This window comes from Balaenoptera acutorostrata, chromosome 15, assembly GCF_949987535.1.
Source record: "Balaenoptera acutorostrata chromosome 15, mBalAcu1.1, whole genome shotgun sequence".
In the NCBI taxonomy this organism is placed as follows: domain Eukaryota; kingdom Metazoa; phylum Chordata; class Mammalia; order Artiodactyla; family Balaenopteridae; genus Balaenoptera; species Balaenoptera acutorostrata.
In genome coordinates this window covers 66124335-66148734 of record NC_080078.1, presented here as the reverse complement: position 1 = coordinate 66148734, position 24400 = coordinate 66124335, and the positions used below count along the sequence as shown (strand labels likewise).

Here is a 24400-nt window from a genome sequence, read left to right as displayed (position 1 = left end):
AGTAAGGAAATCAGGCTGACACAGGCTCCAACATGGTGAACCCTGAAGACCTTATGCTAAGTGAAAAAAAGCCAGTCACAAAAGGACAAATGATTCCACTCATATGAGGTACCCAGAGTAGTCAAATTCACAGAGAGAAAGTAGGGTGGTGATTGTCAGGGCTGGGAGAGGGAAATGGAAAGTTAGTGGGGTTTTTTTTCATTTTTTTTTTTTTTTCAGGCAAGGCTTTATTGGGGCCCCTGCTGCAGCAGGGGGCAGTGAGAACAAATAACAGTTTCCCTTGCTGGCTCACTCCCCGAATGGGGGCGAGCTTGTTCCTTATATGGGGTGAGGGTAGGGGTGTGTCCAGGGGTTCGGGCCGGAGGGGTGGCTTAGGTGTTTTGCCCACCCCTTAGATGGTGTGGTGTGCAGGGGGCATGCGCAGTACCCTGCTTTTGCTCCTGACCCCCCTGCTTTTGCTCCAGGCTCTTCAAAAGTGGCAGCTGGGCTTTTTGGTCTCTTTGTGTTTAACGGATACAGAGTGTCAGTTTTGCTGTGAAGAAAGTTCTGGAGTGGGCGGTAGTGATGGTTGCACAACAATGTGAATGTCATACTGAACTGTACACTTAACAGTGGTTGAGATGGTAAATTTTACGTTATGTGTATTTTAACACAATTTAAAAAAAAGAGAGAGACCAGAAAATAAAAGTCAGGTTGGACTTTGAGTCTGATGTGGCCTGTGGGGCATCCACAGGGGAGAGATGTCCAGGAGGCAGGTGGCCAGATGGATCTGGGGTTGAGGGGGAGGTCAGGGCTGGAGATGGATGTTTGGTCCGTCCATCCAGTGGCAGCTGTGGGAGCAGGTGATCTCAACTCCAGATTCACCTCCGTAACCCAGTTCTCTGCCTGCAGCCCCAGCAATCCCTCCTGGATGTGCTGGTCTGGATGCTCAGTGGGCGGCGCCATGTGGCCTGGGCCCGGATCCCCGCCCAGGATGTGCTGTTCTCTGTGGTGGAGGAGGAACGGGGCCGGGACTGTGGGAAGATCCAGAGTCTGCTGCTCACAGTGAGGGGTCCCGGGGGCGAGGGTGCTGGGACTAGAATGGGCTGAGGCTCATAGGGCAGCACAGACATTGGGGTGGAGCCATGTGGTGCACAACAGGGGTCCCCAGACTATTTATTTATTTGTTTATAATTTTTGGCCACGCCATGCTGCATGCGGGATCTTAGTCCCCTGACCAGGCATTGAACTCGTGCCCTCAGCAGTGAAAGTGCGGAGTCCTAACCACTGGACTGCCAGAGAATTCCCTCCAAACTATTTTCTTAAATTAAGTTTCTGGTCAAAAAGTTTTTAAATTTTAATTTTTTTCAATTAAAAAAATGTTTTAATTAAAAAATTTTTTAACTTTTAAAACTGTTTTAAAATTATTATTTTTTAAAGTGTACCAAACTCTTTTTAATTATCCAAAGTGCCAAAAGGAGATTGTGCCTTTACCCAGGTGAGCTTTGACGTGAGAAAAACCCCAAATATTGTCACCTCTGGGCCTGAACTGGCCCTTTTGCTGACTAGGCTCTGACAGATGAGCAGGGTTATGAAAATGGGAGTGTGACTAATTAGTTCCTTGTAAGTGCAGCTGATCTGGAGGCAAAAGATTTGTAAATGAGGTGTCCCTGGGAGAGACACCAGCAGGGGACCCTAGTGGTGAGAAGCTGTGACCACAGGGGTAAGGGACAGGGAATCTAAATGTGTTGGGGATGAGGGGACAGATGGGTGAGGGTGGGGTAGCGGAGAGCAAGCTCAGAGCATAGTTTTGGGGTCTGGGGTCTGGGCTATAGTACCTGGCAGTGTTGGGGCAGGAGGGATAGGGAATGGGAGGGAGTTTAAGGGTGATGGGGCATCAGATGGAGGGCATGAAGAGAGTGGGGTACAAGGAGTATTCTTTGGATTAGGGATCTGGTGATGCAGAGAGTAGGGGCCTGCCTTGGAGGAGCAAGATGGTTGGCCTAGCTGGGGTAATAAGAGGTGGGCCCTAACATGCTTCCTCCCCGCAGCAGGCACCTGGGGCAGCCAAGCTGGAGCTCTTCCTGGGGCTGGAGCTGGGCAAGCAAGCGAAGGCCTGCACCTCAGAGCTCCCCCCGGACCTGCTGCCTGAGCCCTCGGCTGGGCTGCCCCTCAGCCTGGACCGGGACGGTGAGTGCGGGGCGTGGGGCAGGCGGGCCCAGTTCTCCATCTGCCCGAGGTGTGGGGCTAGATGCTCAGCTGGGGGTTCGGATCGGAGGGGTCTGGGGTCAGGGACTCCAGTGGTCCCTGAGCTAATATGGCCCCTTCCTTCTCTCCACCCCAGACTTCAGCTACTTCCAGCTCCGGGCTCACTTGTACCAGGCCCAAGGTGTGCTGACAGCAGGTGACAGTGGGCTCTCGGACCTCTGCTCGAGTCCTCATCTCTACCCAGTGCCAGACCACACGGGCGAGGTCTGGGCTGGGATGTTAGTGGAGGGGCACTGGGAGACAAGGCGGGGTGGAGGCTGAGCTTTCTCCAAGGCCCTAAGTCTCTCTTCCTGCCTTGGATTTTCAGGACGGGATATTGGATCAGACTGCCCTGATTTAGGGGGTGGCGTAGAACCAGAGGGTCTTAGGGGTGAGGAGTTCTTCTGACAACTGCTGTTGCCTCCTTCCCTGCATGGCCCTCAAGGTCCTGGAGCAGACGCTGAGCCCCCTGTAGGATGAACTCGTGGTGTTTGATCAGTTAATCGTGGACGGGAAGAGGGAGCACCTGCAGGAGGAGCCCCCACTAGTGATTGTCAATGTCTTTGACCACAATAAGTTTGTGAGTGTGGCCTGGGCTCCACCTGGGTTCCCACCCCCAAGGACCCCCTCTTCTTGTCTTGATGTGCCCTCCCCTGGTTCCTGAGCCTCTTCTACTTTTGTCTTCACTGCCCTGCTCCCCGAAGGGCCCCTCTGTGTTCCCGGCAGGACGCTGGCCGCCCCAAGGGTAAAGCTGATGGAGGACCCTTACCAGCGTCCTGAGTTGCAGTTCTTCCCCCTGAGGAAGGGGCCCCGGGCAGCCGGGGAGCTCATCACCACCTTTGAACTCATTGAACTGGACTACAGTAGCCAACTTGAGGTCAGAGTGCTGTGGTCTAGCTGGCACACACCGTGGATCGCTTCTGCTATTTGTTTAGGTCATCCAGCTCCAGGGATGTGGGCATGTCCCAGGGTTACCCCTCCAATTCCCTTACCCCCAGAGAATGCAGGCTGCAGGTCTGTCCTGGGGCCACCTCACTGGACCTCCTGACTCCAGGTAACACTTGAAGTAGACCTACCCTAGGTTCACCTTGCCAGGCCTCCAACCCCAGAGAACCCAAGCCCGGGGTGATCCTCATGCCTCAGACACCCATCCTCCTTCCTGCACATGGCTGTTTTCTGAGACACCCCCCTCCCATCAATCCAGCCTTGCCAGGTTCCTCTGGATTTATATTTCACCAGCAGTCCTCCATTTCTTTTCCACAAACCCAGGCTTTCCCTCCTTTGGCCTGATTCCTCTTTGACCTCTGATCTCTTGCTCCCTGCAGCCCTCAGTGCCCAGTGATGTGGAGCCCCAGGACCTGACCGCCCTGGTTGAGCCCCTCTCCAGATACCTATGCCTGCCACCGCACGTGTGCCCGGTGCTTAGGGAGTTTCATGTTGAGGTAGCACCAGGCATTCTCATCCTCCTTCCTTCCCCACACCTGGGTGTCCTTCAATCAGGTACAGGGCCCTGAATCTCCCACTTCCCAACCCCAGGTACTGTTCTGGGGTCTGAGGGGCCTTGGCCGTGTGCATCTGTTTGAGGTGGAGCAGCCCCAGGTTGTGCTGGAGGTAGCCGGTCAGCGAGTGGAGTCCGAGGTCCTGACCAGTTACTGTGAGAAACCCAATTTCACTGAGCTTGTCAGGCATCTGACAGTGGTGAGGACACGGGCTGGGGGCCAGAAGTGCTGGGCTGAGAAATGAAAGAGGGCAGTGGGATGGTGAATTCCCGGCTGGTTATATTACATTAACCCAGGGGTCACCAAACTTTCTATAAAGGGCCAAATAGTAAATATTTTAGGCTTTGTGGGCCATACAGTCTCAGTTGCAATTACTCAACTCTGCCATCGTAGCATGTAAACATCCATAGGCGACAAGGAAATTAATAAGTATGGCAGTTCCAATAAAACTTTATTTACAAAAACTGGCAGCAGGCCAGATTTGGTTTACAGGCAATAATTGGCTGATCCCTGGATTAATTCATGAACTGGTGGTGCTCTATTGGCTGTATTGATTGAGTGGATTAGCCAAAAGTCATGAAGTGTGAGTCCAAAGGAATCTGAGACACCAGGGGCTATGAAGACAAATACATTCTTTGTTTAATTTTTAATTACTGTACTCTAGTATGGGCTTTGGAGTCAAATTCTGGCAATGTCACTCAGGAGCTTGTCAAATCACTTGTCTGATTTGAGCTTTAGTTTTTCTGTTTGTTTGTTTGTTTGTTTGAAAAAGGGACGAAAAGGTGCTATAAGGAGCCAATGAGAGAAAGGATCTTGGTGAAAGGGCTTTGTAAACTGAAGAGTGCTGTGCCGGGGCAAGGGGGTGACTGGGACAAAGCACAGAGGTTCCCGACTGCAAGGGGGAGCACAGCAACAGCAATAACAAAAACCCAACACTATTTCATGACTCTTTCACATGCAGCAGTTTTCAGTTTGAAAACTTCATTGTGCTCTAAGATGATGAAACTGAAAGCACTTTGCTCACTGAACTTCTAGTGGGTGTTCCTCTCATTTCCCATTTCATAGTGCAAGTTGAGGAAAACACCTCTCTCTCCACTGTGCACCTGAAAAGAATGTGAATGCTTCTGTTGTTGGGTGGAGTGTTCTATATCAGATACCAATCAGGTCAAGTTGGTTTGATAGTATTATTCAAGCCTTCCTAAAAAAAACCTCCTTGGGAATTTTATGTCTATTTGTTCTATCCATTATTGAGAATATGGTATTGAAGTTTCCAACTTTTGTTGAATTGTTTGTTTCTCCCTTTATTTTTTTGTCTTTTTTTACTTGTATTTTCAGTTTTTGTTGTTAGGTGCATATATATTTATAATTGTTATAGCTTCCTATGAATCGATCTGTTTATCATTATAAAATGTCCTTGTTTGTCTCTAGTTTGTCTCTCTTTTTTGTCTTAAATTTGTCTGATAATTTGTCTGATAATATAGCTACTCCAGTTCTCTACGGTTAGTATTTGCATGGCATATGTTTCCCCATCCTTTTACTTTCAACCTATATGTATCTCACGAAAGAGCATCTCTTAAACAGCATGTAGTTGCATCTTTTTTTTTAATCCAGTTGACAATCTCTGTCTTTGAACTGTTTAATACAGTCACATTTGATGTTATTATTGATATGGTTGGATTTACATTTGCCACTTTGCTATTTGTTTTCTATAAGTCTCATATTTTTCGTTCTTCCTTTACTGCCTTCTTTTGTATTACATAGATATTTGTTAGTATACTGCTTTAGTTCCTTAGTTGATATTTACTTAGTAGTTGCTCTAAGGATTACAGTATGCATACTGATTTTTCACAATCTATTTCAGATTAATACTAATTTAGTTCCAGTAAAATAGAAGTACTTTTCTCCATTATAACTCCATTCATTCCTCCCCCCTTTTGTGCTGTAACTGTCACATATATGTAAAATAAAGCCAACAATACAGTATTATAACTGTTGTCCCCACCTCCCGCTTAGGATCCATTGATAGATACAGAATTTCTGGATTAAAGGGCATACATAGTTTTATGGTGCTAAATCTACATTAGCAAACTGAGCATTGGTCCTTTACATAATGATAATAACAACAACAACCTCATATTTCTGATGGTGCTTTGTAGGCTCCAAAGTACTTTTGTACTGTTATGTCATTTGATACAATAGTCTTTCCAGTCCAGGATTGTGTCCCCTTTTTAGCTGGGAAATGGCTTCAGAAGGCAATGACTCACCAGAGATGACTCAGTGAGGCTGTGGGCTTTGAATGCATATTTAGCTACACTGTTTTCTCATCTGTCTCTGCTGCTGCCTCTCCTCCCCCCGAAGTCTGCAGAGACACAGGTCCTCTCTCCCTACCCCCAGGACTTGCCAGAGCAGCCTTATCTGCAGCCCCCCTCAGCATCCTGGTGATTGAGCGCCGGGCCTTTGGCCGCACAGCGCTCGTGGGTTCCCACATTGTCCCCCATATGCTGAGATTCACACTCCGGGGTCAGGAGGATCCCCCTGAGGAGGAAGGAGAGGAGGAGACAGGGGACCTGGTGCCCAAGGCACCTCAAGGTAAGGGGCTTTCCCCTTAGGGGCCACCAGACAGAAGTCCATCTGGTTCCTGGCTGAGATGGCTCCAGGGGACCCTCCAGTGGAGCCTTGAGTCTGACTTCTACTTACCTGACCTTCTCCTGGTGTCTTTTATCCCCTCTCAGAACAGAGGTCCCGGGATCCCTTCTTGGCTGAAGTGGGGATACCCAGGCGGCTCCTAAAGGTGATGGAGTATGGGGGATGGGTGGAGAAGGGACTGGTGGGGCTTGGGGTGGTGCTAGGTTAGAGGCGCTGAGTTCTTGCTCCCTCAGGCTCCTCTGGAGAAGCTCCCTCTGGGAGGCCTCCTGAATCAAGGCCCAGAGCTGGAGGAGGACATCCCAGATCCTGAAGAGCTCGACTGGTGGTCCAAGTACTATGCACTGCTGCAGGAGCTCCAGGGGCAGGTGGGAGCAGAGCAGGGTTCTGGGGGTGGAGGGGCTGGAGACAGAGGAGGATAAATGGTAAGAAGAAGGATCTCATCAAACATGGAGCTCTACAGTTTTTCAGAACTCTTTGTTACAGCCATCTTTTCTCATCTTCACAACAATTTGAGAAGCTGGGGATTATTAACTCCATTATCTAGAGCTGTGTTGTCCAACAGAAATATCGTGTGAGCCACATATGTAATTTTAACTTTTGTAGTAGCCACATTAAAAAAAAGTAAAAGGAAACAGATGAAAATGATTTTAATAATATATTTTATTTAACCTAGTATATCTACAGTATCATTTCAAGAAGTAACCATCATAAACAGTTAATAGTGAGATTTTTTTTTAATTAATAGATTTATTTATTTATTTATTTATTTATTTATTTATGGCTGTGTTGGGTCTTCGTTGCTGCGCGCGGGCTTTCTCTAGTTGCGGTGAGCGGGGGCTACTCTTTGTTGCGGTATGAGGGCTTCTCATTGCGGTGGCCTCTCTTGTCGCGCAGCACAGGCTCTAGGTTCGCAGGCTCAGTAGTTGTGGCACACGGCTTAGTTGCTCCACGGCACGTGGGGTCTTCCCAGACCAGTAATCGAACCAGTGTTCCCTGCATTGGCAGGTGGATTCTTAACCACTGTGCCACCAGGGAAGCTCAATAATGAGATATTTTATAGTCTTATTTTATACTAGTCTTTAAAATCTGGTGTGTAGTTTATATTTCCAGCACATCTCAGTTTGGACCAGATGCATTTCAAGTGCTCAATAGCCACATGTACCTGGTGGTTACATATCAGGGCTATGTGATAAACTAAGGCTTTGAAAATGCAAGTGGCTTACCCAGCTGGAACTTGAGCTAAAGTTTTCCAACTCCCTTTCCTGGAAAAGAGGTAGATGAAGGAGGTAAAGGGTAGGGAAGAATCTTTGACCTGTGCTTTGATTTCAGACCAACTTTGATGAGGATGAAATGGATGATGCTGAGGATGCAGGTAAGAGATTGGCTTTCTTGTTTTTCCTCTTTCTGTCTCCCTCCCTCCCCCCAACACCAGTATTTCTAACGGGGCATTTCTGCTGTTGCCAGATGGGGGCAACCTCCTTTCTGTGGATGGGGAAGCCCAAGACCAGGGTGAGGCTGAAGTCAAAGGCTCTGTGTCCCAGAAAAAAGCCATTGCCACTCTGAAGGTAACTGGGTGCTGGAAGAGGGGATTCTGCTCGGATTCTGGACACTGAGCTGTCACGGAGGCCCTCGCCTTTCAGGTTTACAACAGCTCCCTGGAAGAAGAGTTTAACCACTTTGAAGACTGGCTGAATGTGTTTCCCCTGTATTGAGGGCAAGGGGGTCAGGATGGAGATGGAGAGGAAGAAGGGTCTGGAAACCTTGTGGGCAAGTTCAAGGTATGTTTGGGGAAGGAATGGGGGACCAGGGAGCACAAGTGGGGATGCAGGAAGAAGACTGTCTTACCAGTGTTTTTTCTGCTCCATAACCCCGTCCCACCCAGGGCTCCTACCTCATTTACCCTGAATCAGAGGCAGTGTCCTTCTCTGAGCCCCAGATCTCCAGGGGGATCCCACAGAATCAGCCCATCAAGCTCCTAGTCAGAGTATATGTTGTAAAGGTGAGCATCCATTGGCCTGGCATGCCTCTAACTCTGGCAAAGGTAATGTACACAAAACCTACAGACTGAAGGGATCAGAGTCCAGCTTTTTCATTTTGCAGATGGGAAATCTTAGGCACAAACTTAAGAGACTTCACAGGGTTACACATCTTGCTCACGGCAGAACCTGAATTTAGAGCTTAGATCCCCTAATTCCTTATTCGTAGTTCTAGTCTCGTAGAATGGGGAGTATAATTCCAGGAAGAGCACAACTCTGTAAAGCTTTGTGATGGCCTGTCATCAAATACCTTTGTACCGGTCCTCCCATTGCTGCAGTTTTCATACAGCACTCAACAGGGCCCTGAAGTTTCCTTAAAGGCATCTCAGAGAGTGAGGGGAATGAGTGGGTTGCTACCCCTTCACTCCCGGCACAGAGCAGATGCTGTACTTTTATCTAGTTTAAATATAGGCACTCTGACTAAGATGTAATTTAAAGAAACATTCTGTGGCACTCTTCTACCATAATGTAAGCATCCTAGTGCATACATTAGATAGTAGACATCATCTGGACCTTCTACTTCTAGCAACATTGCAGACCAGATGGTCTGAAATAAATTCTTGATATAATAGATCTAGAAATGCTAGATAAACAATCTTTTAAACAAATGCTAAGCTCATAAGACAGGGAATTCCCAATGGGCCAAAATGAGGAAACAGCAGGAATCCCTGAACAAGCCCTGAAGTCAGATTCTCTTGAGAGGAATTGTCCGTACCTGGACCCCAAGCCTTAGGTTCTAATATTTAATAGCCTATACAAGGTGGGAGACACAACCAAGACCCTTGCACGAAGCAGCACCCAGGAAGGGCTCTACTCTCAGTGAAATGTGGGCAAGAGGAAGCCCACCCACTGGGAAAGAAGCCTGTAAGGTAAATGGTCTATCTCAGCCTCTGTTCCAATTGGGGGAAATAGAAAAAATGTCTTCCCTGAGGATTTACTATTAGAGTTTTGCCCTCACATTGATTTAAGACTTGAATTTTTATTATCTGCTTAGTCCACAAAACTCAAAGTTGAGAGATTGGCCAAATCAGGCTTCACAGACTTCCCTAGATTTAGATAACCAAATCTGGGTTCACAATCCCAAATTATAAAATATATTATATATATAAGAAATATATATAAAAAATATATATATATAAAATATATATTATAAAATATATAAGATATATAAGAAAACAATCTCAGGAAAATTTGTCAGAAAGACACAACACAAAAGACAATTAGATCTCTAAGGGCTTTGGATGTTATAATTTTCAAATATTAGAAATATAAAACAGCTTAAAATTACTTCACAGTTTAAAACAGTTTAAAATGATTTCACACACAGAGAACAAAAGGCTATAAAAATTAGGCAGTTTTGAAAATAATAAAATAAAATTTCTAAAGATGGAAGACCATTAAAAATCAAATCTTATTAAATGCCCATACATAGCAGAAGGGTTGAATAAACTATGCTATGTCCGTACAACAGAGTACTATGCAGCTGTAAAATAAAATGAAGAAGATCTCTGTCAACTGGTACGAAGTGATTTCCAGGACACGGTATAAACTGAAAAAAATCAGAGTACAAAAGAATACCTACAGTGTGCTACTCTCCATGTAAGAAGGAAGAAGATCCAAGAAAATACACATTTGTTCCTTTGTGCCCCAGAAATACAGGAAGGATAAACTAGAAACTAAAGGGAATGGTTTACCTAAAAAGTGTGGACAGTTAAGGGGTGGAAAGAAAGGGAGAATGGGATTCAAGCAGTATAGTGTCCACTGTAAGCCAGGCACAAGGCTAAGGGTTGCTACCCTGTAATTAACAAGCTAATTCAAAAATTTCTATGGAAGAACGAAGCACCAAGAATAGTCAAGACAATTTTGAAGAACAATGTAGGAAGACAAGAATTATTATAGCTATGGTAATTAAGACAGTGTGGTTTTGGCATGGGAATAGATGATTAGGCCAGTGGAACAGGGTAGAAATTAAAAAAACAGACACAGATGGAAATTCCCTGGTGGTCCAGTGGTTTGGATTCCGTGCTTCCACTGCTGGGGGCCCAGGTTCGATTCCTGGTCGGGGAACTAAGATCCCGCGAGCCACCTGGCACGGCCAAAAGAAAAAAAAAAACAGACATAGATAGAAACTTATACCAGAGTTCGCACTGCAGATCATTTTGGGGAGAAATGGGACTGTTCTATAAGTGGTCCCATGAAAATGGATTATCTATGTGGAAAAAAAAATAAAATGAAACTCTAACTTACAGCATCCACCAAGAAATCCAGCTAAATCAAATATTTGATTATGAAAAGGAAAACCGCAAGGAAATATTAAAATATCTTTATGATCTTGTGTGGGGGTAAGTTTTCCTAAATTAGGAACAAAATGATACATGTAACTACCTTCAGACTAAACTTCTGAGCATCCATAAACACTTTAAATTAAATGATGGACTGGACACAGACTGGGCTCAGGTGTTTACTCTCTGCATAATCAGTAAAGGGCTAGTGTCTGCAGTATGTATAAGTAACTCCCACAAATCTGTAAGAAGCAGACAAAACAAAAAGAAAAGAAAAATTGAGAAAAAATATGACAAGGCAGTTGACTGAAGAAGAAACTCCAGTGGCCAATAAACATATAAAAAAACCCTGCACCTTAATTGTAATCTGTCAGGCAAATAATTGAAACCATGAGAAACCAATTTCCCTCCCTTTGATTGGCAAGATTAGACAGGGCCTGGGGCAGCGGTGCTGGTGGGAAGATGTTCTCTATTGCTGCTGTGACCAGTTACCACAAACTTGGTGACCTAAAGAACATAAATCTATTCTCTTACAGTTCTAAAGGGCAGAAGTCCAAAATAGGTCTTACTGGACTGAAGTCAAGGTGTTGGCAGGGCTGCATTCCTTCCACAGGCTCTTGTGAAGAGTTATCATTTCTTTGTCTTTTTGACCTTCTAGAGGTGGCCTGTGTATCTTGGCTCACGGCCTCTTCCTCCATCTTCAAAGGCAGCAGCACCTTCAAATCACTCTCTCTGACTCTCCTGTCTGCCTCTTTCACTTATAAAAACATTTGTGATTATATTGGACTCACCTGGATAATCTAGGCTACTTCCTTCATCTTGTGATCCTTAATTTTTTTAAATTAATTAATTAATTAATTAATTTTGGGCTGCATTGGGTCTTCGTTGCTGTGCACGGGCTTTCTCTAGTTGCCGCGAGCGGGGGCTACTCTTTGTTGCGGTGCGCGGGCTTCTCATTGCGGTGGCTTCTCTTGCTGCGGAGCACAGGCTCTAGGCGCGCAGGCTTCAGTAGTTGTGGCACATGGGCTCAGTAGTTGTGGCTCGCGGGCTCTAGAGCACAGGCTCAGTAGTTGTGGTGCATGGGCTTAGTTGCTCCATGGCATGTGGGATCTTCCCAGAGTAGGGATCAAACCCATGTCCCCTGCATCAGCAGGTGGATTCTCAACCACTGTGCCACAAGGGAAGTCCCTTGTGATCCTTAATTTAATCACATCTGGAAAGTCCCTTTTACCATGTAAAGTAACATATTCATAGGTTCAGGGGTACTTAGACATCTTGTGGGGGTGGATTATTCTGCCTGCCACAGAATATAAATTGCTGTAACAACTTTAGATAACAATTTGGCAATATTTAGTTAAATGGAAGATTCTCATAACCAATAACCAGTAATTATACTTCTAGATATAATCTTAGAGAAATTCTCATATGTGTGTATAAGGAAACAGATAAGAATAGCTCATTCTAGTGTTATTTGTAATAATAAAAAATTTAGAAATAACCTAAAGTGTTCTGAAGTAAGAGAGAGTGTGTGTGTATCGGTCATATAACAGATACTACAGTTAAATTGAACAAACTACAGTAACATGTATCCACAAGGATACATCTCCCAACAGAAATTTGGATGAAGTAAGCAAGTTCAATGATTCCCAGTTTGTGGAAAGTGGCACCAGTGGGGCGCTTCCCCTTCCTCTTCCTGAAAATCACCCCAAAACAAAGAGAACAACTAACAAAAAATCCAGCTTCCAATTATGGTGAAATCAGAGCATTAAAACTGCAAACCAGGGGCTTCCCTGGTGGCGCAGTGGTTGAGAATCTGCCTGCCAATGCCGGGCACATGGGTTCGAGCCCTGGTCTGGGAAGATCCCACATGCCGCAGAGCGGCTGGGCCTGTGAGCCACAACTACTGAGCCTGCGCGTCTGGAGCCTGTGCTCCGCAATGGGAGGGGCCGCAGCAGTGAGAGGCCCGCGCACCGCGATGAAGAGTGGTCCCCGCTTGCCAGAACTGGAGAAAGCCCTCACACAGAAACGAAGACCCAACACAGCCAAAAATAAATAAATAAATAAATTAAAAAAAAAAAAAAAAAAAGAAGTTGCTATCACTTAAAAAAAAAAAAAAAAAAAAAAAAAAAACTGCAAACCACCAGGAAGGCTGGAAGATCTTACAAGAGCTGTGCAGGTGGAGTCATATGCATGAGGGAAAGGGGAGAGGACAGCACTCAGCGGAGTTCAGGCTCAGCAGAATCTGTGTCTCAAGGGGGAAGGGCACACCCCGACGATTAAAGCTTGCATCACTCACCAAAAACTAAAAATGCTGGATAAAATTTTAAAAACATCTTTAAAAAAAATTTTTTTTTAATTTACTGAAGTGTAGTTGATTTACAATGTTGTGTTAATTTCTGCTGTATATCAAAGTGACTCAGTTATACATATATATATTCTTTTTCATATTCTTTTCCATTATAGTTTATCACAGGATATTGAATATAGTTCCCTGTGCTATAAAGTAGGACCTTGTTGTGTATCCATTCTATATATAATAGTTTGCATCTGCTAATCCCCAACTCCCAATCCATCCCTCCCCCAACCCCCCTCCCCCTTGGCAACCACAAGTCTGTTCTCTATGTCTGTGGGTCTGTTTTGTAAATAAGTTCATCTGTGTCATATTTTAGATGCCACATATAAGTGATATCATATGGTATTTGTCTTTCTCTTTCTGACTTATTTCACTTAGTATGATAATCTCTAGGTCCATCCATGTTGCTGCAAATAGCATTATTTCATTCTTTTTTATGGCTGAGTATTATTCCATTGTATATATGTACCACATCTTCTTTATCCATTCATCTGTCGATGGACATTTAGGTTGCTTCCATGTCTTGGCTATCATGAGTAGTGCTGCTATCAACATAGGGGTGCATGTATCTTTTTTTGGTTATATTTTATTTATTTATTTACTTGTTATTATTATTTTTTTGGCTGCGCTGTGTGGCGTGCAGTATCTTATTTCCCTGACCAGGGATCGAACCTGTACCCCCTACAGTGGAAGCGCAGAGTCCTAACCACTGGACCACCAGGGAATTCCCTGTATCTTTTTTTTTTAATTAATTAATTTTATTTATTTTATTTTTGGCTGCGTTGGGTCTTCGTTGCTGCGCGTGGGCTTTCTCTAGTTGTGGCGAGTGGGAGCTACTCTTCGTTGTAGTGCACAGGATTCTCATTGCGGTGGCTTCTCTTGTTGTGGAGCATGGGCTCTAGGTGCACAGGCTCAGTAGTTGTGGCACACGGGCTTAGTTGCTTCACAGCATGTGGGATCATCCCGGACCAGGGCTTGAACCCATGTCCCCTGCATTGGCAGGCGGATTCTTAACCACTGTGCCACCAGGGAAGCCCTCCCTGTATCTTTCTGAATTATAGTTTTTTCAGGATATATGCCCAGGAGTGGGATTGCTGGATCATATGGCAACTCTAGTTTTAGTTTTTTGAGGAATCTTCGTACTGTTAAAAACACCTTTTAGGACTTCCGAGGTGGCTCAGTGGTTAAGAATCCACCTGCCAATGCAGGGGACACAGGTTTGAACCCTGGTCCGGGAAGATCCCACATGCTGCAGAGCAGCTAAGCCTGTGCGCCACAACTACTGAAGCCCACGTGCCTAGAGCCTGTGCTCTGCAACAAGAGAAGCCACCACAATGAGAAGCCCATGCACCACAACGAAGAGTAGCCCCTGCTCGCCGCAACTAGAGAAAGTCCGTGCACAGCAACGAAGACCCAATGCAGCCAAAAATAAAATATAAATAAGTAAATAAATTTATTTTAAAAAATCTTTTAAATACAATGCTGAGCTTCCAAGAAAGTAAGAGATTTTAGAGTGGAAAAAAAAAACCACCCAAAGTAAAAGCAGGAACTGCTTTAAAATGTACCCAGGATTTTGTTCTTATCCATGTTTGGTGAAGCCAACAGATCAGGAGATGGTTGCCATTGAAAAGATAGTCTGTTGTTTGTTTCAATTTTCTGTGGGGCAGGGGTGGGTGGTGGTGCATGCTGTACCCTGCAGGGCCACACGGGGAAGCATGAGGGCCAGTCCGGAGGCAGAAGGAGGAAGGGAAGTGTGAGGGCCAGAGCCTTTATTGTGGTTTCTGCAGAAAAGGCAGGGCAAGGCAGTGTAAGCAGGCTTTGGATTGGCTAGTTTGAATAATTCCTGCGAGCTCTGGGGTACAGGGGCTGTCTCACTATCTCTAGTTGTCTGGAACCTGGCCCTGAGGATGATTAGGGCAGAGGAATATTACTTCCTGCAGTATAAGAGCCAGATAGTGGAGGTGTTTGGACGTTGTATGGGCTCTGGATTGGTTGGTTTGTATATGAAAGGTGCTCTGGGAGGTGTGTTGTTTGCTAACTCTAGGAATTAGTAGCCCTGGCAGGTGCAGTTTCTCCCAGGTCAGTATGGCTCCAGATACCAGAGCATCAAGATTACAGAAAGTAAGAAAATATAGTTAATAACAGGGACCTAGGTAAAGCTGGCTTTCACCCCACACTTACTGCTGACCTGGGAAACCTCATCTTCCTCGTGGATGGCTGACAGGCAGTGAGGACAGAAGATGAAGTCCTGGGGCTACCTAGGGGAGGAGTTTGACTGAGCGGCCTTATATAAAATGGAGCCCCCAAAATTACACCCTCTGCATAAGGATGAACAAAAATAGGAACTTGCAAGGCAGAAGGAGACACCAAGGAAACTTGCCTGTCTTAAACTTGGCTTTGGTTAGAGGGGAAAAAGTCTCCCCTAGCATCTATGACCACAAGGTGGCTCTAATACAGTTCAGGGCCTGAGTTCCCACCATCTGTGTGATCTCCAAAACCTCAAGTGAGGATTTAATTTAAAGTGGCTGCAGGTTGGTAGTTTGCCCAGGAAACTGGCAGGAGTGAAAACAAGCTCTCTCCGGCAGAGAACACCCATAACAGCCCCTCAGCATGAGTTAAACCAAATATGAATCATGATTAAAAAGTACTGAAATACAAAGAAAAAAGCCACCATGGGAGGGTGGGAGGGAGATGCAAGAGGGAGGAGATATGGGGATATATGTATGTGTATAGCTGATTCACTTTGTTATAAAGCAGAAACGAACACACCACTGTAAAGCAATTATACACCAATAAAGATGTTTAAAAAAAAAGCCATCGTGAGTAAGAATTAGCAAAAATAACAACACATTCAGACCCCCAAGGTTGTTGATATTGGAATGACTAGATAGAGAATGTAAAATAAGTATATATGAAATGTTTAAAGAAATAAAAGAATGAATTTAAAATGAGCAAGGAACAAGAGACTATTAAAAATAAACAGCAAGTTTAAAGGCCCAGTTAGAATGTTGAGAAATTAAAAGTGTAATATTTTTAAATTTAAAACTCAATAATGGAGCAAAAAATTTGAACAGTCACTTCACAAAAGCAAATATATATATAAGGCCAATAAGTGCATGCAAAGATGCTCAACATGCTTCATCAGCAGGGAAATGCAAATTAAAACCACAATGAGCTACAATTTCACGAGCGCTAGATTGACGAAAATAAAAAGACTTGACGATATCAAGTGTTGTGAAAGATGTGGAGCAACTGGAACTCTCATACATGGCAGGTAGGAGTGTAAAAAGACTAAAAATATATTGCTGTGTATAAATTATACTTCAGTAATTTATGCATAAGTTATGAATTTACTTAATTACACAGTTATCAAAAACAGAAAAAGTAAGTTTACTACATATAGTTTAAACTGTGCAATATAGTGCTATATATTGCTTAGGGACGTATGTATATGTAGTAAAAGTATTTTTCCTTTTTTTTTCCTGTGAGTGAGAAACCCCAAATAAAGGGTTCTGGCTACTTCAGGGATGAAAAGGGAATTAAGTCAGGTCAGGGGACTCAGGGGACTCAGGGGACATTTGTCGGTAGTGTTTTTTTTTTTTAAATTTCTGTTTATTTATTTATTTATGGCTGTGTTGGGTCTTCGTTTCTGTGTGAGGGCTTTCTCCAGTTGTGGCAAGCGGGGGCCACTCTTCATCGCGGTGCGCGGGCCTCTCACTATCGCAGCCTCTCTTGTTGCGGAGCACAGGCTCCAGACGCGCAGGCTCAGTAATTGTGGCTCACGGGGCCAGTTGCTCCGCGGCATGTGGGATCTTCGCAGACCAGGGCTCGAACCCGTGTCCCCTGCATTGGCAGGCAGACTCTCAACCACTGCGCCACCAGGGAAGCCCTGTCGGTAGTGTTTAATTTATGAAGCTGGGCACACACATGCTCATTGTATTATTTTTTTATTTAGTTAAAATATTCTTAATTTAAAAAGTAAAAAAAAAGGATTAAAAAGTAAAATATGCTCATTGTAAAAAAATGAAGGTCAAGCAATATGGAAAGTTACAAATTGACTAGTAAGATGTATAAGGGTATACATCTTTCCACATATTTTCTGTTTCATTATATCTTTTGTTATACTTATTTGTATGTCTTAAGTATTTCAATAATTAATTTAAAAGTAAATAAAAGTCATCTTGTCCAACCTCTCAGCTAACTCCTTGAGGTGGAAGATCTCTCCCTGGTAACTTCCTGTTTACACTCAATCGGAGATTAGGTCCAGCAAGAGCCACCTTGGGTTATGACAATGACAATGACATTTCTTTCATTTCCACCCCATACTGTCTCCCTAGGCTACCAACCTGGCTCCTGCGGACGCCAACAGCAAAGCAGACCCCTATGTGGTGGTGAGCGCTGGCCAGGAGCAGCTGGACACCAAGGAACGCTACATCCCCAAGCAGCTGAACCCCATCTTTGGAGAGTGAGGCTGGGCCCTGGGCTTGGGAATGGGGAGCAACTTTGCCATCCCGCCCTGTGGCTCTCACTCAGGCAGCTGGTGTGGTGTGGGGGAATGGACAGAAGCTGTTGAGTCCCCTCACACCCCTACCCCTCACAAGACCACCTCCTAGGGTGTGGAGGTGTTCTCATCATGCTCTCTCCTGGCCAGGGTCCTAGAGCTCAGCATCTCTCTCCCTGCTGAGCCAGAGCTGACTGTGGCTGTGTTTGATCATGACCTTGTGGGTTCTGATGACCTCACTGGAGAGACCCACACTGATCTGGAAAACCGATTCTATAGCCACCACAGGGCGAACTGTGGGCTGGCGTCCCAGTATGACGTGTGAGTCCAACAGGGCCCTCAGGAGTCATTCTAAGTCTGACCAAAGACATTCAAGTTCGCATCCCACCTGTCTGTCCAGATCCTTTTATTTCATAGAAGGGGACTCCCCTGCGACCAAGACATTATAGCTTAGTGGTCAAGAAATGGGCTTGGGAGTTGGGATCCTGTAACTAATAAGTCACTTGGTTTTCCTGAGCTTCAGTTTCCTCATCTGAAAGACAAGGGTAATATCAGTATCTCCTTCATAGGAGCACCTGGCATGCATATTTGATTTTCACCGTTACCGTAAGCGAGAACTAACCTGTCCCCCAGAGGAGTTACAAACCTGGATCCCAAGTCCTCAAGGGCACCCATCCCTGACCCTGTGCCCAAGTACGTTCATATGCTGGATCCAACTGAGGCACATTCCTTTTCTGCCGCAGGGACGGCTACAGTGCCTGGCGTGACACATTTCGGCCTTCGCAGATCCTGGCGGTGCTGTGCCTACCCTGTGGCCTCCCCCCACCTGAATACTGAGCCGGGGCTGTCAAGGTGGGCAGCAAACTCTTTCTGACACCGCCAGAGACCCTGCCCCCAGGTACCAGCCCCTCTCCGCTGCACAGTCCAGAGGGAGCAAGATGGAAGAACAAGGTACAGGGGGACCCTGGTGCCCAGCCTAGTGTGCCCCACAAAGAGCCCGCCTTCCTCTGCAAGCAGAGGAGGTGAGTTTTGGCTGAGTAAGGATGATAGTGGAGAGAAAATGGTCTTTGTTGGTGAGTGTGAGATCTCCAGGGAGCCCTAGTGAACCCCTCAGAGCCATAGCTAATTGGGGACACAGGGGTCCCATACAACATAAAATATGGATGCAGAATTTAGCTCATGCTTCATAAATGGCCAGTGGTCTGTTCTCTAAACAAGGTCTGCACAAAGGCCACAAACCCTCCAGTCCCACTGTCCCCATGACTGCTGGCTTTTCACTGGCAAAAGTTGTTAGAGCTTTCTGTGCATTATGGACTTGCCCTCCCAGCCCATGGGTTTGTCCAATGCAGCAGCTGCCTCAGCCTAGAGCGTCTATTGAGGGCAGTGGGAGGAAGGGAGGAGAGTTGGGAACTGTGTGGAACCCAAGCTCACACACCTCTTGTTGCAGGTAGTGGGGACTCCAAGGTGGCAAGTGAGGTCCCTGAGGAGGCCCAGGCATTGCTGGTGCTGCGGCACTGGCAGGAGACGCCTGGGCTTGGGATCCAGCTGGTACCTGAGCATGTAGAAACACAGCCCCTCTACCATCGCCGCAGCCCAGGGCTGCTACAGTTGAAGGAGGGTTCAGCACCCAACCCCGGAACCCCAGGACTCCCACCTGGTCCTGGACCTGGGCCCCCAGGATGCCCTTTCTCCAAGACCTCCACCTGGGCACTGCCACTTCTGACTTTGGCTCCTGATCCTGGTCCCCAAAATCCCCACTCCAGTCTTGGACTTCCATCCTGGACCCCATACCCACACCCTGGACTCTGGTTCTGAAGGATCCCCACCCCTGGGCCACCAAGACTCAGATCTGGCACTCCCAACCTGATTCCTAGGATCTGGACCTGGGAACACTAGATCTTACTTTTGATCTCAACCTTCCACTTCTGGGGCCTCATCTCTGAACCCTCAGGCTAACCTCAACCCTGGAATTCCCAGTTCAGACTCCACCTTCATCCTCATACCCCAGGATCTGCCCCCTTGACCCCAGCTCTTCTCTCCACTGGGGCAAGGCACAGCCTCTGGCCACAGGGCCGTTAGGGGAGGTGGGACCCAGCAAGACCCTTTAGCCTCTTCCTGTGCCCCCAGGGATCCCTTCATGTGTGGATTGACATCTTCCCCCGAGATGTGCCTCCCCCACCTCCAGTTGACATCAAGCCTCGGCAGCCAGTCAGGTAAGAGAGAGTCCTGGTCCCTCCTCCCATGGGGTGGGCACATCTTGGACAGCCCACATCTTGGACAAGGGCGCTCTGAAAACCTGTGCAAGGGCCCCCATGAAGCAGGCAGAGCTGATCCAGGCTTCAGGTAGGTGAGCCATTAAATTCCCTTTATTTTTTTCATAAGCCGTTGTGAGTTGGGTGTCTGTCACTTGCAACTGAAAGAGTCCAAATACCAGTTAACCCCCTTTTGACCTGAGCTACTCTGAGTGGAGGGTGTGTGCACTTCAGATGTCAGCAATCTGTCACTTTCTACATCTGGGCTCTGCTTTCCTTGGTGTCATTCTCATGGAGACTTACGCAGTCTGGGGTCAAAGTGGCTTTTAACAGTGGAGGCTTACATCTTACCAACTGGACTACTAGAGCAGAAAAAAAAAACACGTCTTTCCCAGTTAGAGCAAAAGTCTCAAGCTGACTCTCATTGGACCAGCTTGGGTCAAGTGCTGATTCCTGAACCAATCTTTGTGATCAGGGAGCTGTAATGCATTGACTGGCCAGTCCTGGGCGACGTCGTAGGTGATATACTCACCTCTGGAGCCAGAGAGGGGTTGGTCTGCCCCGCCAGGATCACACAGACTGACAGTAGTGGGGGTGGAGTGGGAGTCACCAAAAGAAAATCAGAGTGCTGTCAACAAGTGAGGGGAAATTGATACGGGGCAAAAGAAAACAATAGATATCCAGGAAACCTCATGACAGACAAGGACAGGGCTATTTGGGGTAGGATCAAGAATGTTGCAGCCCTTCCTTCTGTCCCCCGGGGGCTGTGTGCTGTCATCCCCACTTGGTGTCTCTCTGCAGACTGTCCCTCTCTGCTTGCACAGCACTTTGGCTTGTGGTGGCTCCAGCTCTGCATCTGATGCTTTTTGAGTCAACCTTTCAGGGTCTTGATTCCAAATTTATGGGAGGGAGAAGCCCATTGGCCCAGCTTGGGTCAGCAGACCATTCCTGGTGCCATCTGGGGGGGTGGGGGCGGTCGGTGATACCTGGGGCTGTCCCTTCAAGGGACCACAGACATCCTGATCACCCGCTGGGCACACATCAGGTGCTCAATGCGTGTCAGTGGCCCTGGCCCAGGTCCTTCCTGCAGCCCCTCCCAGGACCCCTCTCGAGAGTCTGAAAACCCTCCCCCAATACATCCCTCAGCTATGAGCTCAGAGTCATCATCTGGAACACGGAGGATGTAGTTCTGGATGATGCAAACCCACTCACTGGAGAGATGTCGAGTGACATCTATGTGAAAAGGTAGGCCTACAGACCAAGCGGGCACATGGCTGTGTACTGAGGTGAGATTTCGAACAGGGGCTTGGGCCCTGGGCTGAGCCAGAGCCCTGTCCCCTAGGCCCTCGATGGCGCCCGGAGCGGGGTGGAGGGACCAATCTGGTGGTGAGTGGAGGGGCAGGCTGGGTGAGGAGCCGGTTTCTGGGCTCCGTCCAGCACGGATGCCCATCCCCTCCGCCTGCACCTTTCCCCTGGCTCCAGCTGGGTGAAGGGGCTGGAGCACGACAGGCAGGAGACAGACGTTCACTTCAACTCTCTGACAGGGGAGGGGAACTTCAACGGGCGCTTCGTGTTCCGCTTTGACTACCTGCCCACCGAGCGAGAGGTGAGCGTCCGTTGCCGGCCTGGACCCTTCGCCCTGGAGGAAGCTGAGTTCCGGCAGCCGTCTGTGCTGGTCCTGCAGGTCTGGGACTATGACTGCATCTCCGCCAACGACTTCCTTGGTACCGCTTAGCTGCCCTCCTACCTCAACCCCTAGCCCCGATTTCTGCCCTCATTGCCCTGTCCCCTCTGCCCTGGGCTCCCTACTCTAACCCAATCCTCAATCCTGGATTTCAGACTCTAGGTCTGCTTTCTGGCCTAATTACTGAACTTATTCAGCTCTGAGCACCATAACCTCCATTTCCACCCAAATCTCCCACTCAGTCCTCTAATTTGACCTGAGCTCGGGTTACACTGGAGTCTGACTCCATGGCCTTTAGTCCCTGCTTTGGCAGTCTGGTCCCATCCTGGGCCCTGTATCATCAGGGTCTGACAACCTGCTGACATTTGGGCTGTGGTGTGTGGTCCATAGCTGTGGCCTGACCGCCACATTCTAACTTTGGATGCCCCGATTTACAATCCTGCTGTGCTGCCCCTCCCCCAAGATGCTCTCAGCCATCTTATCACTTTCTACCTCCGGGCTCGGCTTTCCTTGGTGTCACTCTCAGGGACGGGAGGTTGGCTCAGATAGACCTTGAGCTCCTGCCTAACCCAGAGAGCTCTGGACCTGCAGGATCCCTGGAGCTGCAGGTACTGGACATGGTGTGAGGGGCCCGGGGCCCCGAGCTCTGCTCCATGTGGCTGGTCCAGGACGGGGCCGGGCCAAGGTGTAATCTGTTTTGCTGCCGCCGCTTGCGGGGCTGGTGGCCTGTAGTGAAGCTGCGGGCGCTGGAGGACGAGGAGCGGGAGCAGCGGGAGGCTCAGGCTGGCAAGAAGAAGAGGAGGAAGAGGAGGAAGGGCCGGCCAGAAGACTTACGAGTTCTCGGGCTCAGGAGGCAACGTCTACACCCTCACGGTGGGTGCGGCCAGACCAGGAACCGGGCCAGGCAGGGGCCAGGCCTGAGCCGGCCTGAGAACTTGGTTTCCGTCGCCCCTTTTCCAGGGGAAGGTGGAGGCAGAGTTTGAGCTGCTGACGGTGGAGGAGGCTGAGAAACGTCCAGTGGGAAAAAGGCGCAAGGAGCCGGAGGCCTCGGAGAAGCCCAAGGGTGCGGGCAGAAGCCCAAGGGTGCGGGCGGTGCGGTGCAGGAGGCGGGGCTAGAGCCTGGGGGAGGGGGGAGGGGGGCTTCCTCATCATTCCGACACCACCTGCTTCCCCGCAGCCGCCCCAAAACCTCCTTCAACTGGTTTGTGAACCCGCTGAGGACCTCCGTCTTCTTCATCTGGCGCCGGTACTGGTGCATCCTGCAGCTGCTGGCGGTGCTGATCCCTGTCTTGCTCCTCGTCTTCTACACCAGGCCTGGCCTGATCAGCCAGGTCACCATCCGCCCCCTCCACTGCCCCTAACTGACCTTGGACACTCATCCCATAATGCCAGCTCCTCAACTCCTGCCCCTGGTGTCCTTCCCACCAACAGGAACCATCCTGGCATTCCCTGCTTTCTCTGTGTAAACCTTACGGGGTATCCACTCTGTCCCCTGAACCCATGCTGCAGGTAATAGATGACACTAGGCGCAGAGAACAGATGTGTTCTTGGGTGCCCTCGGGTGCTGAGATTCTCTGCACTAATGAATACACAGGATGGGAGGCTGCCCACGTGGCCCTGCTGCCAGGAAGAATAGGGCCCCGCGGGGGGTCACAGCCGAGGAGCCCTGGCCACTGAGGTGTCAGGCCCTCGAGCAGCCCACCTGCTGCCCCTGCTCCTGCCAGCGGCTGGGTCCCTCTCACCCGATCTGCTGTGGCTTCTGCTGTTCCATGACAGCTAAAGCCTTTACGTGCTCCGTGAACTTGTACCAACCCTGAGAACAGGCGGATCGCTTAGGACACTTGACTGCAAGTGGTAGAAATCCCAACCCAAGCTGGCTTAAGCAAAAAGGGAATTTATTGGCTTACACAGCTGTAATTCCCAGGAGTTGGTTGGCTTCAGGTGCTGTTTGTCTCAGGGTTCAAACAAAGTCACCAGGACTGGTTCTCTGCCTGAGCTTGGCGCTGCAGTCCTCAGGGGAAGCTCATTTGCAGACAGGTTCTCTCCTCAGAAGTGCGGGATGGCTGCAGCAACCCCGCGTCTCCCCATACTCACATCCAGAAGGAAAGAAAGCTTTCCTAGGCCTGATGGATCCTAGCTCGCTCTGGGTCACTGGGGTTGGGGTGTGGGATAGGATATGCTGATTGGGGCCCTCCCCTGGAGCTTAGGGTGGAAGATCAGCCCTCTTCCCAAATCACACAAGCTGACAGTGGGCAGGGAGGTTCCCAGAGGAAACCCAGGATACCGTTAACAAGGGGGAATGGTTCCCGGGTGACCAAAAAAACAAGGCTCACTACAGCTGACAGTATCACCCGCAATTCACAAATGAGACAAGGGCCCACCAATAACACGTCCAAGGTCACAGCTCGTAAGTGGCCGTGTCAGAGCTGGGTCTCATGTCCGGCTGCCTCCAGAAGTTTTGCTGTCATTGCCCCACTCTGCTTTCTGTCCTCCGCTTCTCCCCCCACTACTGTCTTACACTGAAACTCCCTGAGAAATGACTGGCTGAACTGACCAGCTACTAATGTCCCTGGTTCCCTGGGCTGTGCAGTGGTGAGGTCTCAGGGCCGGTTACCCACACATCTTTTTTTTTTTTTTTTTAATTAATTTATTTATTTATTTTTGGCTGTGTGGGGTCTTCGTTTCTGTGCGAGGGCTCTCTCCAGTTGCGGCAAGCGGGGGCCACTCTTCATCGCGGTGCGTGGGCCTCTCACTATCGCAGCCTCTCGTTGCGGAGCACAGGCTCCAGACGTGCAGGCTCAGCAGTTGTGGCTCACGGGCCTAGCTGCTCCGCGGCATGTGGGATCCTCCCAGACCAGGGCTCAAACCTGTGTCCCCTGCATCGGCAGGCAGACTCTCAGCCACTGCGCCACCAGGGAAGC

At 48.1% G+C, this 24400-nt stretch overlaps 1 protein-coding gene across 1 annotated transcript in view; it reads left to right on the top strand.

The window, feature by feature from the left end:
- The window catches only part of LOC103014165 (fer-1-like protein 4), a 45877-nt gene extending 22243 nt beyond the window's left edge, over positions 1-23634 (top strand). The window contains 29 exon segments of the mRNA XM_057529716.1: positions 859-1044; positions 2034-2169; positions 2324-2402; positions 2404-2446; positions 2672-2806; positions 2931-2943; positions 2946-3103; positions 3552-3668; positions 3763-3924; positions 6099-6150; positions 6153-6314; positions 6458-6516; positions 6605-6736; positions 7701-7743; positions 7836-7936; positions 8012-8149; positions 8254-8370; positions 17380-17507; positions 17694-17888; positions 18287-18441; positions 18561-18565; positions 19032-19150; positions 19652-19756; positions 20942-21040; positions 21278-21519; positions 22071-22312; positions 22314-22352; positions 22440-22537; positions 22654-23634. Of these exon segments, the coding sequence (XP_057385699.1) occupies positions 859-1044; positions 2034-2169; positions 2324-2402; positions 2404-2446; positions 2672-2806; positions 2931-2943; positions 2946-3103; positions 3552-3668; positions 3763-3924; positions 6099-6150; positions 6153-6314; positions 6458-6516; positions 6605-6736; positions 7701-7743; positions 7836-7936; positions 8012-8149; positions 8254-8370; positions 17380-17507; positions 17694-17888; positions 18287-18441; positions 18561-18565; positions 19032-19150; positions 19652-19756; positions 20942-21040; positions 21278-21519; positions 22071-22312; positions 22314-22352; positions 22440-22537; positions 22654-22840 (3447 nt within the window). The 3' untranslated portion in view covers positions 22841-23634.
- Positions 23635-24400: the final 766 nt, after the last annotated feature.